The sequence below is a fragment of the Neolamprologus multifasciatus genome, chromosome 7 (genome assembly GCF_963576455.1).
Source record: "Neolamprologus multifasciatus chromosome 7, fNeoMul1.2, whole genome shotgun sequence".
Taxonomy (NCBI): Eukaryota; Metazoa; Chordata; class Actinopteri; order Cichliformes; family Cichlidae; genus Neolamprologus; species Neolamprologus multifasciatus.
Genome location: NC_140445.1, coordinates 67489526 through 67512591, shown reverse-complemented (window position 1 = coordinate 67512591; position 23066 = coordinate 67489526). Strand labels below are relative to the sequence as shown.

Below are 23066 nucleotides of genomic sequence, written 5' to 3'. Positions count from 1 at the left end.
TGTTTCTTTCGCCCTCAAAGTCCAGTGTTGCATTGTCAACAATTGCCTGGAAATGGGTCTTCAAGGGGGCATTCTGAACATCAGTCTGTAAAACAGATATATATCTGTATTCAGCAAGTTATCAAACCAAAGAAAAATTAATTATGTAAAATGTTATTGTGGTTTAAAATATATATTTTTAAAATAATGTGAATTAATTCATTTGCAACAGACACAAGTAAAAAAGTTATTAATATGGTTACTTAAAAAATAAATCTTAGCTAACCTTGTAATCTTCAGCAATCACAGTCTTTTCATCCAAATCCAGGGTCCCCCGTTTTTGCATAAGGATTTTCAAGTTGTTGTAGTGTTTGGTTACGTTCCTTCCACTACAAGGACTGCAAAACACTATTGCTGCACTATGGACAACATCATCCATGTCTGTTAAGTTATCACAGCATGCAAGGAGCCCAAACACATGCATTCCAAGCCTGTAGTTCTCTGGAATGCTGGGAAAATGAATGAATGAAATCACTGTTAGTAGGACCTTTACATTACAAATCTTGTATTCTTTTTTAATTATTGATATAAATGTTATTTTACAAAGGTCCTTGGCATTTTTCATGACATGGCTCAAACATCGATGAAGAATGGGAATGTTGAATTGCTGGCCACTCAGTAAGACATAGTACTTCTGCAGCAGATCCTCTAGACTTGTTCTGCAGAATGTCATGGAAATGGATCGGAGGAGTACCAGGGATCCATCACACATGAACATGACAGGCCTGTTGTAGGCCCGATTACCAAATGCTCTTACCAGATCAGTCTGAAAGGCCTGCAAGAAGTATCACAGGTCTCTAGGCCAGTGGAGATGGCCTAGATTCATAATCCAGTGAAAATATCCTCTTACAGTTTTCCTGTAATCTGAGGTCAAAGATGAGAATATGTAGAGTACAGTAGAGTAAATTGTGCAAAGTTTACTATCAATTTTCAGGAAAACCGTACAGTAATTTTTGCTGTGGATGACAGGGTGAAGAGTGGGGGTCACCCAGAGTCAGAATCCAGTGAAATATCTGCGTCACCTCTTACAGTTTTCCTGTAATCTGAGGTCAAAGATGTCAATATGTAGAGTACAGTACAGTAAATTGTGTGAAGTTTACTATCAATTTTCTGGAAAACCATACAGTAATTTTTGCTGTGGATGACAGGGCGAAGAGTGGGGGTCACCCAGAGTCAGAATCCAGTGAAATATCTCCGTCACCTCTTACAGTTTTCCTGTAATCTGAGGTCAAAGATGTCAATATGTAGAGTACAGTAAAGCAAAATGGGAAGATTTTACTATCAATTTTCTCAAAAACCGTACAGTAATTTTTGCTGTGGATGACAGGGTGCAGAGTGGAGATGGCCTAGATTCAGAATCCAGTGAGATATCTGCGTCACCTCTTATAGTTTTCCTGTAATCTGAGGTCAAAGATGAGGACATTAAAAGTACAGTAGAGTAAATTGTGTAAATTTTATTGTTAATTTTCTCTGAATCATACAGTAATTTGGGCTGTGAATTACAGGGGGAAAAGTGGAGATGAACCAAAACTGGGAGTGGATTGTGAAGCAAAATAGTGTCAGGACACAAAAGACTGCGTTTCTAAGCCAGTCGGCACCGATACCGTAATATGCGTAAGAGTAGTGCAACAACATTTTCGGTGCGGCTGGCGGTGCGGCTAGCTTGACTGTGACTTCGTAAGTGAGGGCTCACTTGACCGCAGTGTTTCATAGTGTTGAACAACCTTTGTACAGTTAAAGCCAGCAGTTACTACATGATGGAAACACCAACGTTATTTCTTTTATGCGTTTATACGCAGGTCACATTGATTACTGAACAAAAACCCAAAGATCAGCTGTTAATCGAATATATTTGCTCTCTCTCCTCCTTAAACATGTTTTTAATGTTAGTTATAATTCAGAATTGGCGAGTGAAACACGTAGGACACATAAGAACATCAGGAAATAAAACCCCGATAAATATAATCTCAGTAAAAGAAGTCAGTGTCAGCGGGGGTTATTACAGCTGTGTACCGGGGCCTGAGCTTTGTCGGTGGTAATAACAGCTCGATTGCCTGCGAGGCGAACGGGTGTGTTCCCGTTCGCCTCGCAGGCACTGCTTTGCTGTGAGACTGGGCAGACATCTCCAAAATCATCGAAGCACTTTTGCAAAGAGGCTGTATCTTGACAAACTGACCAGACACATGAAGATTAAACCACTACATTCTCGGCTAAAAAAATATTAAAACGGTATTTGGTAACACACAAACATGCTGGTTGTTGTGTGCTAAAAACAATGGCCACCAGGCCAAAGCAATGGTTTTGACTCGATCAGCGTTAACCCCGCCCCCTGAGTTTGATGGGTGAGGTTGACAGATAAAATTATTTCATGGTGAGACCTGAAGGAGTCAACTGTGCCAAAATGAATTAATTAAATACACCATTAAATAATTATTTAAATGTGGCAATAATTAATTAAATGTGTCATTAATTAATTAAATATGTCCATAATTAATTAAATGTGTCAATAATTAATAAATTACATGTGTCGTAAATATTTATGTAATTAATTATTTTCAAATGTAATTAATTATTGCCACATTTAATTAATTATTTAATGGTGTATTTAATTGATTCATTATGGCAGTCCTGGCGTTCCATAGTATACAGGGTTTAGTTTGTTTTTATTTTTGTCCAAGCCCAGGCTGTATGTAATTATGCTAATCACACACAAATTTTAAAAACAAATGCCTCATTTTGCATAGCTTCCACCTCAAGTCACCAAAGCAGATCTGACAGACCGGGGCATAAACACAGGACGTCTTAGGGTGTCCTCTGGTGTCTGGCACCAGGATCCTTTGGGTGGTTTGCATGGTGGGGATACTTTCTAGTGGAACCCATGGATGCTTAGCAGTTCATACAGTGGGTTGGAGCGCTTTATCCTGTAGAAGATGACATTGCCATAGGAGGTGCAACAATCTTTAGGTGGATATTACTTTACGTCAAATATTAACCCACATGAACCAGTACCCAATGTTTTCCAGCACTAGATAATCAATGTTTATATATCAAAGTATATACTGATATATACTTATATATATTGAAAAAGAAAGAAACTGTTTGAGACAGGCCAATATTTTCCTTCGGTACAGTTAAAACAGTGTAAAAGTATAAGCAGAGTGCAGATTAATACCAAAACATTTCTTTATCGCCTTAAACCAAAATTACATGTCTAACACAGAATTCAACTTTTCTCATACAAACAGTGAAGACTTTGTGGGGGGGATACTACACAAATATAGTAATTGAGAAAACAGCAAGTCTCATTCATTTTTTAAATACATTCATTTTTTTCCTTTCTATACTGAAAGGGAGAGTTTCTCTTTAAATAAAAAAAATGCATTAAAGTGCCATGTCCCTTCCTCTCCTTTTAGGTTTGCAGTGTTGGGAAGGTTACTTTTAAAATGTATTCCATTACAGAATACAGATTACATGCCCCAAAATGTATTCTGTAACGTATTCCGTTACGTTACTCAATGAGAGTAACGTATTCTGAATACTTTGGATTACTTAATATATTATCATGCTGTTTACAACTACATGAATGTACTATTGCTGTGATTTATTACTGTTACTGAAGGTTCGCGGCTCCGAACCGTAGTAAAGGGACCTCTGGCTAATACGGTGGGTTCTGTGTCGGGCTCGTAGCTGAAAACTAGCTTTACTTTGTTGTCTGGGTCAACTTTGCTAGCGAGAGACAGAGAGAGGCGTTGAAAGGCTGCTCCAACGGAACGTATTGTTTTTGGAGGAAAACGCGAACACGGTGTACAGTCGAGTCTTAATAGCTTACTTACAACTGGGCTCGTCAGGCACTCTTCTTGGCTGCAGTGGTTATTATTATATTTACATGCTTCCAGCTCCCGTTTCTGCTCGATGACAGCTCGTACTTTTCCTTTTTCTCCCTCCCTCACTCACAGACACATAACGGGTATGGCAGTCCATTCTCCCTGCAGCATGGACTACACTGCCTATGATGCTACATTCTTTAGAGCTATACCTGTAGCATTCTGCCTGTTAGCTTAGCACAACAACAACAACAAAAGGCGCTCTCTCGCCCAGGAAACACGCAGAGAGAGAGAGCGTCACCCTGTAACCATGGCAACCGTAACGCTGCCGCCTGGAACAACAGAACGTAGCTGTCAAACAAAACCCAAACAGTCCTGACCCGCCACAATATGAAACAGGGAAGTACCGCCGTGTAATCCATTTATTTCAACAAAGTAACTGTATTCTAAATACCACCTTTTTAAACGGTAACTGTAACGGAATACAGTTACTCATATTTTGTATTTTAAATACGTAACGGCGGCACATGTATTCCGTTACTCCCCAACACTGTAGGTTTGTTGCACCTGTTCAGGCAGTGAACCCTTCAACCTTTTTTTAAACACCTGTAGAGTAGGAGCTCCACCCTGCTCTGATGAACCAGGGCTGAAAGGGAAAAGCCTTGCAAACATTAAAGATCATAGTTGCATATTTGGTTAAAGGTTAAATTTACCATGTACAGAACATTTTGTTCCATCACTTTGGTTTCATGCAAATGTTTTTGGCTTCAACCTGGTCCCAGCTGAGCAGACACGTGGTCTTGGGTAAACACCCCAGGCATGTGATTTCATTGTTTACCCAAAATAATGTCCTGGCCTTATATACACACATAGAAGAGCGAATACAATACACCCATGCTGAGATGAGATTTATAAGATGTGATGGATGGATCAGGCCAGGTTACTTACTGAAAGTCAACGCTGCTTCATGTAGATGCATATTATCAGTGTGTCTCTTATTTTATTTGTTAATTAGTCTGGCCCACTTCCCACAGACACAAGTAAGAGTCGTGGAACACAGGCCAGGTGCCACATTACATAAGCAACACACATACTTCTTGCAACCTGGTTGTCATTATGCAAATTCATGGGGCTTGCGTTTCAGGTGACTTGCCAGCAATGACAGCCTGCCCAGAAATTATTCCTTGACTGCGGTGGAAAATGCCAGTGTTTCTACTATAAAAGTATGTTTTAGCCCCCAAAATAGCAACAAGACAATTCCCCACAAGCCCGCCAATCTAATTTGGGATGAGGGGTGACTCTTGTTGCCACAAGAGGTCTTTTCATGTAAAATATTTGGCTGTTGCCCAGCAATTTCCCAGTAATCCATGATGATTTTCACCTGACGGTTGAGGAACTTTAGATTACAGGAAACAACAAATATTTTTATCCCCCAGTGAATTTTTAGCAATTGAAACACAACAAATTCTACACTCTAGAAGTTCGTTTTAATTGGGTATTTCTTTTCTTTCTAAATTTGGGTATACACTGTGCGATCTTTTTTAATTGTGTTATTTAGCTCTTGCTCAAAGTGTACAACTGAATCGCAGGGGTTAAAGTTTGTAGGTCACGATGCATGTTCCCACATTATACGACCCGATGCTCTGATGCGACCTGAGTGCTCACACCGTGCTTACAAATGTTGGGCAATCGTGGCTCAAGACTTGGGAGTTCGCCTTGTAATCGGAAGGTTGCCGGTTCGAGCCCCGGCTTGGATAGTCTCGGTCGTTGTGTCCTTGGGCAACACTTCACCAGTAGGCAACGGGTGGTGGTCAGAGGGCCCGGTGGCGCCAGTGTTCAGCAGCCTCGCTTCTGTCAGTGCGCCCCAGGGCAGCTGTGGCTACAGGTAGCTGCCATCACCAGTGTGTGAATGGGTGGATGACTGGATGTGTAAAGCGCCTTGGGGTCCTTAGGGACCAGTAAAGGGCTATACAAAGGCCATTTACCATTTACCAAAACTTATATTATATAGCTAATATATATCACAAAATCTGTGTCTCGCTCTCCCTCTCTGTCTTTCACTCACACAGACACACACCATCAACTTTGCTATATTGCATGTGATTTAGTCCAGATCACATGCTGCACTGCCATGCTACTCCATCTTTTTCGCTTCCATTTCTGTGTTTGCACATGCATGTGTGAGAGGTTGCATTAAGTGCTCATGGCATTGCTTCAACAGTGCGATACCCTCACGAGGGGCGACCAGGATTTCAAACAGGTTTGATTGTCTTCTGACCGTGTGACTCGTTTGGATGGGTTGACTGTTCATTTGGAAGGATCTTGTCTCTTAAAAAAAACTACAAGACTTCAGGAACAATGTCCCCTGGACAGACGGGACTGAAGGGGAGATATGTGGCCAAAATGCACAGCAGCACATTTGAAGAAAACCAAACACAACCTATCAACAGAAACACCTCATACCAGCTGTCAAGCATGGTGTGGCACCTTGCAGTCATTGGATTGTCCATGAACTCTGTATACTGAAGTATTCTAGAGTCAAATGTGTGACCATCTGTCCAACAGCTAAAGCTTCGCTGAAATTGGGTCATGTAACAGGACAATGATCCCAAGCACAGCAGTAAATCTAAAGCACCATGGCTGAAAAAGAAAAGAATCAAGGTGTTGCAATGATCCAGTCAAAAGTCCAGGTGTCAGCCTGAGGTCCTTAACAGACCTGTGCATAAGCAAATCCACTTACCTGTTTAAAAAATGCTGAAACTATAAGCCGGTGGAATGTAATATTATTTTAAAACAATGTCAAAGGGCTGTAGGCTGCTTCTACAACTGCCGACTGCTGCCAAGTGTTAAGCAGAAGAGGACAAAAAATAAAAAACATCTTGATGAAGTAAAATCTTTTCTCGTCTCGTGCATTGCATTTTGTTTTTCACATTTGATTTTGTCACCAAACTGGTAAACTATCTGATGCTTCATTAACAAAAGCAGCCAACTCTTTGTGGGCGCAGACTGTGATTGTACTTTATACTGTGATCTTGAACAATAAATGGGGAAATACAAGTTTCCATTATAGACTTGTAGTTTTTCTATCATTAATAAAGTCATTCAAATGCATAATCCTGTTTGTGCTACTGTTTTTCCTTTCCTTGTTTTTCTGAGTCAGACTCTGTCCTTAATTGCCTCACTTCTTGTTCTTCAGTATGTCATGCACAACCCTGTAGTTATGGTTATGAATACTCAGACAATGCTATTTGTGCTGCAGCTGAGCTTTGATCTTTGCCCGTAGACCATAATTTAACAGTTGGATTTCAGAATAGAATAGAATAGAATATTCACTGTGTCACAGTTCACTTATCAATACACATGCAACATACATTTCTTATGATACATTTTGAACTTTAGCAAATCCACAGAAAGTTTAACCAGCACATGGGTTGGGATGCTGAGGGCTGCAGAGGTGTGTGCCTGAGACGGCCAAATTAAGTCTATCCTCCTGTAAAGACATCACACAGAGCTGAGAGTAAAAAAAAATACCTGAAATTGAGTTTCGAGCAGTTTGAAGTCTGACTTTTTTTAGCTCATGAGGATTTTTTTTATACTTACTTAAGTTTAATATTAGTAAACAAGACTCGCTACATGAAACATTTAACAAATCACAATTAAAGAAAACTGAAGAAAAATAAAAGGGAATTAATTTCACACAAATTTGTTTTACATTAACCTTTGACATTCAGCTAACTTTTGCCTGCTGTTAGCTCAACATTTTACATTCATTTACACTATGATCCATATCTATGCCCAATTTTATATCACTACTCAACCTAACATGCATGCCTATGGATTGTGGGAGGAAACCCGAGTCCTTTCACAGGAAGAACATACAAACTCCAACACAGGAAGGCCCCATCTGGCTGGCAGATTCAATCCTATAATGCCCTTGCTGTGAACCAACATCACCTCTAACCACCACCCCTTCACATTTACCATACAGACATAAGACTGGTATTAATGATTAATGATTAATTGAAGCGCCTTGAGGCGACATGAAGCGCCTTGAGGTGACATTTGTTGTGATTTGGCGCTATATAAATAAAATTGAATTGAATTGAAGACTGGTATTAATCTTCTTATCCAAGTCCTGCCAAGCCAACAAATACGTGTATTTCTCCCAGATGTCCTTTCAGGGGTTTAACTAGACAAGCAGGCATGGAAGGTATATTGTAAACAATTAAATCTTCAGACGAAGATGAGAGAGAAAGTTCTTGTACCACAGGTGGCACGAGGGTAGCAGCAGCATCAAAGAGACAATGCTTCAAACACTATCCGTGCTTCCAGTATATGCAGTGTACTTGCACTTTCTAGTTTGCTCATTCCAGCATGAGCTGGAATTTAGAGGATGGGAGTTTAACTCCAGCCTGGTCAAGGTTTTCCACTTGACCAGGCTTCCAGACAGCAGCAAACAAGTTTTTCGGAGAGGATCTTGGCCAATGCACAGCTACTAACTTGCTTTGATTTCAGCATAACAATCTACTGCCAAACAACATTATGTCTGGAATGTGCTGATGATTCTGCCAGCTCTCACTCACCCATTTCCTCTCCTTCATTTCTTTTAACACTCCCCCCTTTCCCACATACCCCTCCATTCCCATCCTCTTTCTCCATACTCTTCTCCCATTTGCATTACATCCATTATCCTTGTCTCACAACTTCCTTCCTCCCTTTCTCTTAAACTCTATTTTCTGCCTCCCTTCTCCTCTTCAAACTATCTCTTCCTTCCACATTTCTTTTTGGAGTCTTCCCTCCACCCTTTTCTCTTTCTCACTTTGCTAAAGGAAAAAAAAACTGTGCATGTTGTTATGTCCGACCAAGAAATTCAAATTCCTCTAGCATACCAGCACAGCTTAACATTCTCATGGGTTTGGATTGCTCCACTTCCTCTTGTCTTCCTTCCCCAGCCCCTCTCCCTCTCCTTGGTGTTCTCTGTAGTTCCATTCCTTTTTATTTGCTTGCTCTATTCCTCTAATTAATATAAAGAAATGGGCTTAATGAGTGCCTCCAGTGCATTATAATTGACCGAATTCAGACATTTGACATCCCACTGTCTTTTATTGTGTCTTTATAAAAATGTCATACCCTCTTTATATTTCTCCAGTACTCTGTATTTTCTCTTGAGTTCTGTTTCTACAGTAACTGACCCAAAAAAGCAGAGATACTCTTTTGTGTTTTTTGTTTAGAGAAGAAGTGTGCATGTGATGTATATGTGTCCAAAGTAAGCTGTTATATTTAAATGCACGTGTGATACCCTAAATGTGAGAAGTTGTCTGCATGCAATGATGGTGTACTTCATGTATTTACAAAGACAATGTGTTGCACTCTGCCCGGTTACAGTAGAAGGCTCACAGCCACTGTTTACAGGAGGACAGCAGGATTATATTTACAAAAGTCTGCTGTTTCTCTTACTATTCTTGCTGTCTGAGTGTCTCTCAGCCTACTGTTTGCTCCTGCTGCAGCTTGCCTACTGGGACAACACACTTACATAACCAATCCCTCTCTGTAATCCCAGCCTGTGCAGCAGCTCCTCCCACCCCCACCTCACATTACTATTTAGCTCCCCCTCCTACCCCTCATCCCTCCTGATGGTAGATGGCTGCGTGTGTGTGTGTGTGTGTGTGTGTGTGGGGGGGGGGGGGGGGGCGTGGTGATGGCTTCCCTTATGCCCAGATTGCTATGAAAGAAACAACACGACCTCTAAATCTTAATCCCAGCCAGTTACATGTGTCCAGCATCAAGATTGACCTCAATCTTCGCTATACCTGTCCAAAGTCTCTTTTTAAAACCCTTTGTTATTTTTTTTTTTCATTAAAACTGCTGATTTAAATGTCCAATTTCTAAGGATTATCTGTGGGACTTGTTGGTTTAAGCATAAGTGCAGTTTCCTTCACTTACATTATTGCGGAGAGGCAAGAGATCAAATCCAGTACAGATACAAGATGCAGGCGAATAGTATAATGAAGTGAAACTAAGATGAGAACCTGCTAGACGAGCCTTGATTTTAAGGAGATAGTACAAGTGTGAGCATGCGTTAATATTCTTTGTGAACGGTGAGAATATTTTCATTTTGTGAAACAGCTTTAAAAGATATGAAGTAAATTGTGTGGGATGCAATCATATATGCGTATATTTATTTTCGCATTATTGTTATTATTATAAAATTGAACCATTTCGAGCAACCTGCAATTCGTGCAAGGCGCGCTCCCGTGGCTAACTTAACTGTGCGCGCTCTGAGCGGCTGGTACTTAACGCCTGCCGTCTCGTCTCTGTTCCAGGAGCTGAGCCAATGTGTACATCGAGCAAACGAGAGAACGACGACAGAGAGGGAGCCTGTGTCTGTCCCGGTGCCACACATTCACCTGTTTCTCCGTGGTGAACTGAAGGATAATTCTTTCGAGGTAAGCGGGTGTGCCGCAGACAGTGAAACAGAAGATTTTCGAGTGGAGTGTGTGTCGGTGAAAACAACAGCCCCGTTGACTAGCAGAGCAGACGCTAGCTTCCTTCGTTAGCGCAGTGCTAATAATGCTGGCGGTTAGCTAGCCTACTGTCCGGCTTGTTTGCTTATCTTTTAAACGCCTCTTGCCTGCAGTGGTTAACGGGTTGACACGCGTAGGGACTAAACGTTGTTGTTAACGTTTACTAACTGGTGTGAGTGGGGGGAAATGGAAGGGTACCGTTTCTTAGCATGTTCACACACCAGCTAAGCTAACAAACTCACCGACTCAGCTAGCTAGTAAGCTGTGGGATACTGCTTTACGGCAAGACGAGGCCTTGTGTGCCTGCAGTGGAAACTGTTTGCTAGGATACGCCGTTGTCTGCCTTGAAAAGACAAGGCCATTTTGCTTTCAAAGTAGGTTAGACCAGGTCAACAGAAATTCGTCGTGGCATTGTTTTGTGTAGCACTGTTGCTGGCATAACGGCTGTAGAGGAAGTGATGACTAATGTTTACTCCAAGTAAATGTTACAGTCGGAGTCGGCGTGTTTGACTTGTCTATTATAAGACTAATGTCAGCTCCTGGTCGTTATTGCTTATTAAAGGGTTCTAATCGCCGTTGTTACATGTTCACTGCAGTTTGCATTGCATGAGCAGTAGTTGAGCGATCACGTAGTCGTTTACGTGGACACCTGTAGATGAGTTATGAATTAGGGCTGTGGACAGATGCACAGTGGTATCACAATATGACCTTTCGCTGAAGTTGGCTTAAAAAAGCAACCTCCATATTGATCACAGTTGTGCCCTACTTTACAAAACCTCTGCTCAGGCTGTATCTAAGCCGAGGTCAATCAAATAATAAAGCCATACCACTGTTTATGTAGCACTTTGCATACAGACGTGCAGCCCATAGCTCCTCACAGAGTAAGACCAAATAAAACGTAAATAAATGTACAAATTAAATGAACCTAGACAAAGGGATGCACTAGTTGTAAAACTCTGGGATTGTATTACAAAAACCCCCCAATGTGACTGTTTAATTCTTTCAGCTTTTGACAAATTAAATACTCTCTAAACAGGCCTCCAACCTCCGAAGTGCTGGACTTGTGTGTCATGCTTGAAACAGTATTTGAGATTTTACAGTAAGATTACACGGCAGATGTCGGTCTGGTCAGGTGTAGCGTCTCATTATCTTGAGATGCAAATTATTGGAAAAATATGGTCTTTTCAGCATGTTATAAACATGAGAGATGCAGGGTATTGATTGGGAGGTGGGAGTCTGTTCCACTGGAATTTGGAATTGCAATGCAGGTTTTAATAATTGCAACTTGTATTTAAATATCTTCTGTCAGGATGTGGTTGATTTCAGTTCACTATAATTAATCTCCCCTCTCCTTGAAAACCAGTTATTGGGCTGCACTTAGATGCTAGATAAACGTTCTGCATTGTACCTTAAAAACACTCTTTTACACACTGAAAGTTTGCTTATTTTGCTGCAGACCACAAAATCAGAGTAAACCTTTTTCTTTCAGAGACCTTACACACCCATATGTATGCACTCAGCTGTTTTAACTGGTTGATAAAGTTTGTCCAGCTATAACTTGTCTTTAGTCCATCTAACTGCATTTGGCAGGGAAAAGAAACACATCATGTACACGTGTATGTATGATCCTTCTTGGTTTCTGCTGACTGCCACAGTTAAGTGTTGGTTGTCTGTAATGCAGCAGTAGAGATGAACTTGTTTTGACCCAAGGGTTTTCCATAGCTTTCAGAGAGGCTTAGTCACTTGGTAATGTAGCCCACAGGGTGGTTTTCATATGTGGATGAAAGCTGACAGATGCCAAGATCAAAGGATTTATGTCATTGATAGGAAAGACTCATCCTTGTGAAATCCCAAAGCTCATTAAAATGCAAGAAAATAAAAGCTTGCTTTTTCATCTTTCATTTTACAGACTGTATTTAAGAGGTTCCATCTGGAATGGGTTTGTTTATTCTGACCAACGTAAAATGTTGTTAAATATTTCTTTTATCAAATCTCTAATGCAGTATTTGCTCTCAGTGGAATAGCACTTGGAGTTAAAGGCAGGAAATGTCTGAACCATTTGACCACTATGCAGCAACCAGCCATTGTTAAAACGGTGACAGAAGTGGATGTCCGGCCAATCCCTCCCGCCTCGCATGCACACACGCTTGTTGAGGAAAAGGACTACTAACTCTATGGGATTATTTTTTCGATGACCAAGGAAACAACCTGCAGCCTATTGTCTTAGCTTACCCAGCGAGGGTTCTGCTTGTTGGCTCAGAAATTTCTCAGATGCTGGTGCTTTGTTTTATTGTACTCATCTTAGACACGGCAGTGCCAGGTTTCCACCACAATATGTTGGGTAATCAAACATGAAGATGATTGTCGTTGTGTGTAACCCTCAGCTTCAGCTCAACATAAAGGATTACCTTTTTAATTCTGCCAGTTGTCTTTTGTATTTGACTTCTGAACTGAGGATAACGTAACCACGTATGTGTGCTCGCGGGCAGTGTTGTACGGGCACATGCTGCTTGTTCTGATGGTTAAACCTGTCTTCACTGCGAATTCTAGTTTCCCACAGACTTTCCTCGGGTAACACTCCCAGGTATGTTTGCCAGCACGTTCCTGCACTCAGTATACTTGAAAGTAGGGCTGCACGATTAATCGTTAGAAAATCGCGATCTTGATTCATACTTATGTGCGATCTCATTTCCAAATGACAACGATTTAAAAAAGAAAAAGAAAAAAAAAAGACGACGATTGTATCGCATTTTGATCCGGGACGTAATCTGCATGAAAACAAGCGCTCACTCTTCCTGCTCAACAAATGACGAGGGCGGAGCCTTATACCATGTGATACAGAAGCTGGCTGCTAAAATTGTCAGGGAAAAAACAACGGAGAGCACGTCAGGGATGACGAGAAAATGACAGGAGAAAATCCGTCCCGGTCAACCACCCAAACATCAATAACGGGAACCTTATACAGCGCTTCCCTATACCCGTCGATCTCCCGCAGGCACAAAGAAATTACGGAGGCTATTACTCATCACCTGACCAAAGATATGGCTCCATCAACACTGTGCAAAACGAGGGATTTAGGAAAATGATCAACACCCTAGACAAATGCTACACAGTGCCGTCCCGCAACTATTTTTCTATTGTTGCACTACCTGCTCTATACACGCAGCGTCGAGCAACGGTGGAGACGCAATTTCAAGCAGTGCAACATTTTGCGGCAAAATGTGAGACATTTGTTGTTTTTTATGTTTATTTATTGTTTTTATGTTCAGTCTCAACTGTTACGAAGTTGATGTGCAGTTAATAAGCGCAATAAATATTTATACTGAGAAAGAGAATCGTGATTCTAAGCAAAAAAATTGTGATTCTCATTTTATGCAAAATCGTGCAGCCCTACTTGAAAAGTCAATTGCTGCTGACTGCCTTACCTCAGTACTTTTACTTGCAGTGTTTCCCAAATGACATAAGTGTGTGCAGACCTCATTTTGCTTTCATGCTGTTGTCAGCTGTGTTATGTTATGATGCTTCCTGTGCTTGGGAAGACTTGACCCTGGTTCCCCATGGTGTCGTCTTTTTGAGAAACACTGGTTTGTTTCATCACTGTGCTTGAACCTCAAACGGTGGTGTGCATTTGATGTGTCTCTTCTCTTTCCAGCAGTAGACCCTTTTTGCTGTTAGTTCTTGGCCAGTTGGTTTAATTAGCATCACATTCCACCCTTTTTCTTGAAAGCTTAGCTGACTCATCTTGTATTTGAAATTCAAAATTCATTTGGTCCATCTGAGCTGCCTGTCTACTTTTGTTGCTGCTCCTGCTGTCACCTGACTACCTGTGTGCTTGTGCATGCATGCGTGGTGTCATATGACATAGGGCTGGGCGATATCGCCTAAAATTCATATCGCAATATAATTTGAAGCATTTGAAGGTAACGATATATATCACGATATATTCTTTTCTTCTGTATAACGTGTTTTCCACACTATAAGGCACACTTACAATCCTTTAATTTTCTCAAAAATCGAGAGTGTGCCTTATGTATGAATTCTGGTTGTGCTTACTGACCTCGAACCGATTTTGGCTGCAGAAATCTGTTAAAAATGTTTTAGTACAACTTTGGTAAGCCGCACTGCTTGATGGATCGTCAGAGCATTACGGCTGCCGTAGTGAGGAGCTTCACAGAGCAATCAGGGTCCAAAACTCCGTCAGCTTCAGGTCCCAAAGTCAAACGAACACTAAGAGTTAAAAACTGTCTAAATTCTTTCATCTTTAATTAAATCATCAGCGTTGCTGCTTTATCGGGTGTAACAATTAAATTTTGCATCCATGAAAACAGAATTTATTAAATTTTAGAAGTTAACATGAAGTTAGCTCGGTACACGGCCAAACTTCAGTCAGGAGAACAACTGAGATCATTCATCCACAATACGAGGTTAGTTATTAATATACTGCAACAACATGGGAACAGAGCAGCTGCCAGAGAATTCAGCATTAATGAATCGATGTTACGGAAGTGGAGAAAGCGCAGTTTTTGGCTTTCCCCATATTTCAAAAGTGCTTCATCTCTTTGCTGTGACTGTCGCCCGCCATAATTTGCAGATGATAATGGTTTTAGCCACTGCGATGCTTTCGACCAAAACAGGCGCAGCTTGATGACATCATCAACATGCGCTATCGCGATAGAGCGATATAGTCAAAATCTCTATCGTTGGCCAAATTTATATAGTTTCTATCATATATCGTTTATATCGCCCACCTCTAATATGACACAAGAGACGAGAAATGTATTTTTAAGAAATATTTTTATCTTTGACAGTCTTACAGCAAGGCTGAACTTGAGATGTATACCAAGTTGTCCTTTTGTTGACTAATTACATGTGGAATTTGACAATAACTGTGATTTTTATGTTGATGTGTGTGAAGACAAGTCTGAATCTGTGACTGAACTTTTTAGGAGATCGTTGCATCTTTTACTGTGCTGGCACAACTTTAGCAGCCGGCGTTGAAAAAATTGACAGCATGACAGCTGTTTTTGTCCAACCTAATACTGGCGGTGTGTGAATGTGAGAAAGACAGCAGTGAGTCATCGGCTCACTAACAGTGAGGTAATTCTAGATCTGCTACTAATGCCAAGGGGAGTCCCTGCTTGTTTTATCTGTGTGTGTATTTCTATACTAGGCGCTAACACACAAGATAGGGTAAGTGTGTGTCTGTGTGGTTGTTTTTGCCTCCACCTTGATATCCCTGTTCTGTGTGGCTTCTCCATGGTAACAAGCTGCTAGGCTGCATTGTTCCTAAGTTGTTTTTCCTGCTATGGAAAAGAGCCAACTGTTGACTGGGTCTGGATTTTGAAATCAGTCTATTCCATTTCTGTAGCACTATGAAATCAAACTGTAGTTGATTGATGATGATAATAATAATAATGGTTGCAGTTACAGTTTTCTGCATATATGCAACCTGTTACCTTGATTGAATGAGAATTGAGCCTGCTTTAAAGTTCTAGCATAGGAGCTGTAGGATCATGCATGGTGCCTCAGTAAATGCATAGAAACACCTGCATGTTTATTTGTGGTGCTTCAGGTTTTTTTTTTTTTTTTTTTAATTTAAACATTGTGTCCTTTAATATGTATATTAAGACTGGCCCTGTCTTTGAAGTAGGTGGCACTTAATTTGCAGATGAAGATCGAAATAACATGCCAAAGGTCGTCTCTTTAGTGAGCATTCACAGACTTAAGCGGAAGTGCCTTGCTGTGTGGTTGCAACATGATATTCTTTCTCCTTCAAAATGCCAAACACACATTTGGTCCGGAGGTGCACTTTGAACAACGATTGACCCTTTGCATTGACGTATAATGCATCGTAATGAAGAGGGTCTTCTTAATGTTACTGTGTAATTAATTTCAATTTGTATTTGGTGGCATTTTTCTGTTTTCTTTTGGTCTGCCAATGTTTTACCTCCTGAGAATTTTACATTCAGTAGAGTCAATACAATGTTTGTAAACAAAGTGCAAATCTTTAAATCTGTTTTTTCTGAAATCAGAGCCGAGGAATGCACAGTGACAGCCTGCTGTTAGTTCACCTATGCAAGAGAGCATCTTAGAACAATTGCACACACAATCAACTAAGTTATGTGAACATTGGTTAAAGGCTAAAAGGAACCATTAGCCAACTGCCTGCTTTGCTCTGCGTGTTCATCAGTGATATCATTTTTGTCTGAATTTCTTTTTTTTTTTTGTACACAAACTCCAGTTTTAGACTGTTTTGTAGGTAAAAATGATGCTGGTGCAGTTTGCTACTCAGATGTGTTTTAAAACTAGGACTGAATGTCCACAAACGGTCCCCCCAGGTTCTTTCAGTGTCATGATCTCACAGATTTTGCACTTGTCATAGATGAAAGTAGTGTATGCAGAAACGGGTTTTTAAAGTTATAAGTTGAAGTAGTAGCCATGTTATCCCTCATAATACTTTTTTTTTTTTGTTGTTGCCTGTCCCGTTTGGCTCTTTTGCATCAGAATTATTGTCTAAAGGCGAAGAAAGATGCCCAACGGATTTACTTTACCAAATGGACCATCCCAGCCTTGCCGTAATGGTCTATTTGATGTTTATTTTATTTTCACTTGCTAAACGCGGGATAGATTTGAATGAGGAAAAGAAAAGGGAGAAAGGAAGAGGGGGGGGGGGGAAACAGCGGGGAAGAGGGACGGGGATAAAGGGCAAAAAACAAAAACCAACAAAATAAGCAGACAAAAAATACATCTATCAATCACCTGGATCACCTGTTGAGAAAGGGGGGGGAAATAGAGAAAACAAGCAGAAGGAAAAAACAAAAGAGCAACATAATAAACAACATCATGATGATCTATGTGAATATAACAGTAAATACTATATATTAAACATTATTGTGCAGCACGTAAGATCGACAGCACAGTGTGCTTTGAGGTAGGAGCCAAAAAGGGTGTAGTTTGTGTGTGTGAGCATGGACGCGCTTGTTTTTAAAAGGTTCCTTCATGTAATGATCTGCAAGAGGGTGTGTGTGGGGGGGGGGCCACAGCCCGTCCTCCAGGGCATGAAGCAGGTATGGAGGAGATCAAGACTCCAGACATCCAGAGGCCCTCAGAACACAAGAGACCAAGGAAGACCAACAGAGGGGCAGCTGTGCCACTGTCCCAGAAAGAGCTGAGGAGAGCCCCAGATGAGGAGCAGAAGCCAGGGGGGGTTGCAGTGACGTGCCCGTGAGCTCCGCCGGCAGCCAGCTGTGCCAGAGTGACCAAGCCCCAGCCACTCACCCAATGTGGAGACAGACACAAAGAGACTGTACACACAATCATACTCCCCAAGCATACTCTATACCCCAGGTCTAGGTACCCTTGCCCCTGGAGGGGGAAACTGCACCCAGACCCAGGTGGTGTTACCCTTTTCCCTGGGGTGGGGAGAAGCAGACCGCCTCGACTCGGCGGCAGCAGCAAGGAGGCCCCACATTCCAGACCCTAATCGGACGGCCAACTCTTCCTCCCAGATTCCCGCTCCAACAGGCCGCAGAGTGGTGTGAAGGGTGTGTGAAGACTCCAAACCTCCCTCTGCCCGCTCATATGTAGTGTTGTTGCATGTGTGTTCTAAGGTGCATTTAAAACCCAGGAGGGGACGGAACTACCTCACAATACATTGCTATCTACTAGACAGTAGGGGTTGGGGAAAAAATCGATACTGTGTAGTATCGTGATATTTTGTTTGCTAATAATGTATAGATTCAGGGACAGCAGAAATCGATATTTTGTTACAAAAAAGGTTTTTGTGCTCTGACTTCAGAGCATGTCCAAATGTGTTTAACTTTTTTATGGCAGCAATAAACATGACAGTTTACTTATTTTAATTTAAGACATGTTTTGTTTTAATTTACTTTCAAATTCTTCAGTTGCTGAAGGGGCTGCATAGTTTTCATAAACTGCATAGTTCAGAATAGCTATAATTGTACCAGATGGTTGATTCAGTTAAGTTGGACTAGACTGTAATACAAACCGTTCAGTTTGTCAACAATCAAACTGAAATGAGAGAAAGACTGAGTGTGAGACTTTGATATTAGAGAAAATGAATATTGATAAAGTTTAACTTTATGTACAGAATCTGAATATCGCAAAATATTTTAAAAAATTGCAATAATATCGTATCGTGGGATGTATGGTGATTCCCACCTCTACTAGACAGACGCCCTTTGATAGTTTGCGATGTCGAAAAATGTGTCTTAGTGATTAATATTGTTCCCCAAGACCCAGATGGAAGTAAGACTAATATTAATGCAACTTGTAGGACAGATTCAAATATCTTGTAAACAATTTCAGAGACCTAAAATTCAAATAAGTGCATTTTTAAAGGACCTACAGGCATTTTCCTTTTCATTCACCAACCCTCTCTATAATGATCAGTGTAGTGTACCTATTGTTGAGTATGTCACTGAACTGATCACACTTGAGTGTTAGTTTTCTCGTCTGCCCCCCCCCCCCCCCCCAAAAAAAAGTCACCCTTTTTTTTTGACTATACTGACTAAACCACGAGCGAGACATGGGGCATGCTACCGTACTGCCTCTGCTGTAATCTTTTCTCAGTGGTTACGCCACATCTGTTTGCATTATTGCCAGACAATATAAACCGAATACAGTCAGAAACTTGGCAGCAGTAGAAGAAATACAGGCACAAAGAGAGACCGCTGTAACACGCATGCACAATGTGGGCTGTAAAACAGAGCTAGTGACAGTAGCCAATGCCCAAATTGTGTTATTAAAAGGGGCAAGGGCAATATATACAACAATGAGCCATCTGGACCAAGCAGCAGTTCATCACTGGCGACCCAAACAGGTCATCGCCTACATCCACAGGGGCTACAGAGGAGAGGATGGAAAGAGAGAGAAACTCTTTACACCTTAAACATCCTTCAGTAGTGCAGATTTTTGCATTTTGTCATGCCAATAGCATATCAATGAACTGAGAGAAACAAGATCAGTGAGTTGGCGATGTGAAAGGCATGCCTTGGTGAGGGGTTGTAAGACAGGATGGAGTAAAGCACAAGCCCACATTTCCATATGAAATGATGCTGTCCTTTCCTTTTACAGTCTGATTTGTTTTACTACCATGCAAGTACTTAAAAATCAAGTGAAAGGCACGACCTGTCAAAGATGTGCCCTTAAATTCTATCTGCCATTGTCACACAGAGTATAGAAGAAAGGGCTTAGTGTCCACATACAGGCTGGGAAAGGGACGGCAAGAGGTAGATGTGACTGTGAAACCAGAAGCATGTGGTTCAGACTTGTCACAAATTGTTACAGTGAGCGTACCCTGGATAATCCTCTTTTGTGAAACTTAAGTGACCAAACACATGCAAAATGGACTTTTGAGAGGCTGAGCACAGAGATTGATCAGGAAAGTCTTTACTGAGGGCACGTGCAAGGGCTGTTTTCTCAGACTTGTACAGGACTGGACGTTTCTTTTCAATTGCAGTTATTGCTCTGTTGGTGGACATATAAAAAGAACGCAGGTTTCAGACACAGAAGCATCCTCCATCATTTTTGCTGTCTTCTTGTAAGCAGAGTTCATTTTATAAAAAGGTATTAAAAGTTTGAATCTCTTCATAACCCGAATATCATTTGATTTATTTTGCAGTTCAAAAATAGACGTGCACTTTTGGCAGTACTTGCAGGCACAGCACACACTGTACAGCAGTCGTTCTACGTCATTGCTGGCATTATTGTCGGCCACGATGGTGGCCAGAAGCAGAGCCCGTGAGTCATCGTGTTTGGGGGCAGTTACATCTGTGTTTAGATCTGTCCATATGAGATCAGATCACCAAGATGCACTCGAGTGCTGCATGTGAACCGGGTCGGTGTTTCCCTGTGCACTAAGCTAGCTATCACTTTCTCTCCTGCTGACAGATTGCAGCTCACAGTAATATTTAGTTTTCTTCTTGGTTGGCTCAGTTATACACATGTGTTTGTGTTTTTAAAGAGAATATGGTCCTGTGTGTAGGAGGAGAAGATTGACTAACAGACCTGGATTTGTTTAAGCTACAGAGAGCATCATTTTGTTTGAATCTGCTGATTTAGTGTTTGAGTGCTTAATGCTATGCACAGACCTGCTGCACTGTGGCAAGCAATGTGAGGGGGAAAGTCGATAGAACAGAATGAAGAGAAAAGGCAGTGAGAAAGTGAGGTATGGTGTCAGTGAGGGCAGCTGGTGGTACAGCCTGCAGCCAGATGAGGCTGAAATCTGAGACTTTCTTAACCACAGAGGCTGGAACGGAGGGGGCAGAGAGAAAGAAACACAAGTGGGAGAGCGAGAGAAGGAATGTCCACCTAAGAAGGGGAGCGAAATACGCAAGCTTGAGGCAGGCAAAAATGCAAGAAAGTATACAGACGTGTACATACACTGTCTGTATACTTTCTGTTTGTATATTTTCAGGCGCAAATAAAATTTGTCAAGTGTCAGCTGTGTGAGGAGAGAGGGTTATGTGTTTGGGTAGGGAGTTGTCAGGGGAGAGCGGGGAGGGTGTGAGCGAGGCTGCTGTTTGGACTGACATTGGATGCCGGCTTAGCTTTGCTCTCTGTCTTTCTCACAAACGCACCCAGCAGCAGCGACACCAACCACACTCGTGGGGACGGAGGGAACTTCGCTCAGTGAGGGAGTGACTTTATTTGGGACACTTTCTTTGTTTCCTTCTCTCGCAAGTCTTATCATCTTAGGAAACCAAAAAAGCAGAGCTTCGTTTTCCTATCAAACTTTTTTTTTTTCTACCTTCCAACTGAAGTACACTGGACAGGATTTGTTTTTCTATCAAAATCACCCCTGTTTGACTGTGTGACCCAGCAAACCTACAATTTCAGAAGGTGGTTGTTGGATGCATTTGTACCTGTTAGATGCTGCAGTGGTGTAGTGCCAAACAGTTCCTGAAAATTTGGCACCAGGAGAAACAAAGGTGGAACCTGCTAAAGGATAATTATCCAGTGTTGAAGAAACTCTACTGTGAGTTGGCTAAACTGCCTTGCTTTGCTGTCTGTTCCTGTATTGACCGATTAGGCCGAAACGAGGGAGTGGCCGGCTGGCCACACACCAACAGACTGCTTACAGACTTGATTTTCAAGGTTTTAATTTTAACAAAAAACAAATCTGATGGTTTGTGTCGAAGCATTGCAGTGAAAACATCAGTGACCTGCTATTTTTGTTTTGTTTTTTTTCATCTCTCTTTCCAGCCTTGGCCACTCTGTTGTGCCATCTCCTCTGAGAACTCATTTTACCAGCTATTAAGGATCAGTTTGCCTCTCTGGACACAGTTCTTTCATTTCAGCTTACCTCAACCCTCATGAACTTGTTCTTCTCAAATGGGTGAGCAGGAGGATGAAACATGATCCTGTGTTTGGGGCAGCAGTAACACTGTGTGGTTTCCATGGAAAAGGCCAGAGAAATATGGCGCAAAGGGAGCGTATAAATGCCTTACCTCTATGTCTGTGGTACAAGTGAAATCGAAGCCGGCTAGTATATCGCTGCAAGCTCCACCCTGGAACTCCTTGCTCAGACTCTTCTCATGTGTAGCCACAAGGAGTGTGCACAGGACTAAAGGTATTACACTTAAAACGGTAAAGCACACTAAAAGCCCCCTCTCCTCCCCCCATCATCAGCTCAATGCATTTGTCCGTGTATCTGCAGGGTAAGATGTTGTACAGTAGTGTAAATTCTAGTTGTAGCTTTGTTAGCATCAAGCTGACAAATTGATTGGCCTTTCTGTTGCTCGAGCGTAGCTGGTGAAAGTGTGTTCTGTATGTTGTGACAAAATGTGCTGAATAGTTTCTTTGTGGGTGAATACAGAGGAGCCTTTCAGCAGGCGCCGCATGCGTGCATTGTGAATTACACTGTATAGTGTGCATGAAAACTTGGAGCCACTTAAGAACAAAGAACGGCATGTTTGTTGAAGCCTAGCTTGTTTTTGGCCTCCCCCTCTACTCGTGGTGTCTTTTTCCCGCTTGTATCTGTTTGCATTCCCTTATTCCCCCGAGTGCTTATTTTCCGTATACTTCAACTTTTCCTGGCTTCAGTGTGCAGCATATCTTAGCTTCTCTTAGTGCCCCTTTTTTTTGTGTCCTTCTGTTTTCACATGTACACGAGGTGCTATGTAGTTGTGTTTTGTTTTTGTTTTTTTCCCAAGGTATGTGTTTGTTTTGTCTAAAGAAAATGGCTCTAAAAAGGCTGCAGATTAACCTAAAGGAAATGTTGTTTTCATTATGCCCACATGGTGATTTCCGTTATATCAGATCTTATCAATCTGGTATCCATTGTGAAAGTCAGAAATGAATTAGGCTCTCTAATCTAAAATGGTTGATGAGATTTGGTTCCTTGTTAAGTGTTTTATAAGTAGAAATACAAATCTAAATTGTTTTTTCTTAGCATGGTAAAAGCTTTCAAAGTGTGCTCATCCATTAAACTAACAGTGGCTAGATTTACTAGCAACCATGAGTTTGTTCCCTGTTGTGCACAATGAGACGAGCCCAGGCATATCTGAGAGCAAGAGTCACCATTTAGTACTGAAGATGAGCTACTTCAACAACCTCCAACAAGGACACAGTACTTTGCAACATGTACAAGAAAACTGTCCAGATTAACTTCCTAGGACCTGCGTCCACATATGTGGACATCACATTTTGGGTTATT

At 41.4% G+C, this 23066-nt stretch overlaps 1 protein-coding gene and 2 long non-coding RNA genes across 4 annotated transcripts in view; 2 read left to right on the top strand and 1 right to left on the bottom strand.

Moving 5' to 3' along the window:
* Positions 1-23066, bottom strand: part of LOC146515990 (uncharacterized) — a 101961-nt gene continuing 78895 nt past the window's right edge. The window contains exons 2-3 of the long non-coding RNA XR_014874860.1: positions 266-1697; positions 1-85 (exon numbers count right to left, since the gene is read on the bottom strand). This is a non-coding gene — a long non-coding RNA (uncharacterized LOC146515990). The remainder of the gene's footprint in view (positions 86-265; positions 1698-23066) is intronic.
* Positions 718-2950, top strand: LOC146515993 (uncharacterized). The gene is made up of 2 exons (XR_014874861.1): positions 718-832; positions 1367-2950. It is a non-coding gene; the product is annotated as an uncharacterized LOC146515993 (long non-coding RNA).
* The window catches only part of siah1 (siah E3 ubiquitin protein ligase 1), a 33252-nt gene continuing 20315 nt past the window's right edge, over positions 10130-23066 (top strand). The window contains exon 1 of one of the 2 annotated variants that reach the window (XM_085164789.1): positions 10130-10309. Coding sequence is in view for 1 of the 2 variants with exons in the window: in XM_085164788.1 (XP_085020914.1) it covers positions 21863-21980 (118 nt within the window). In the remaining variant the exon portion in view is untranslated. Of the gene's footprint in view, positions 10310-21846; positions 21981-23066 lie in introns of those variants that run through there. The other variant, XM_085164788.1, reaches the window with a different exon arrangement.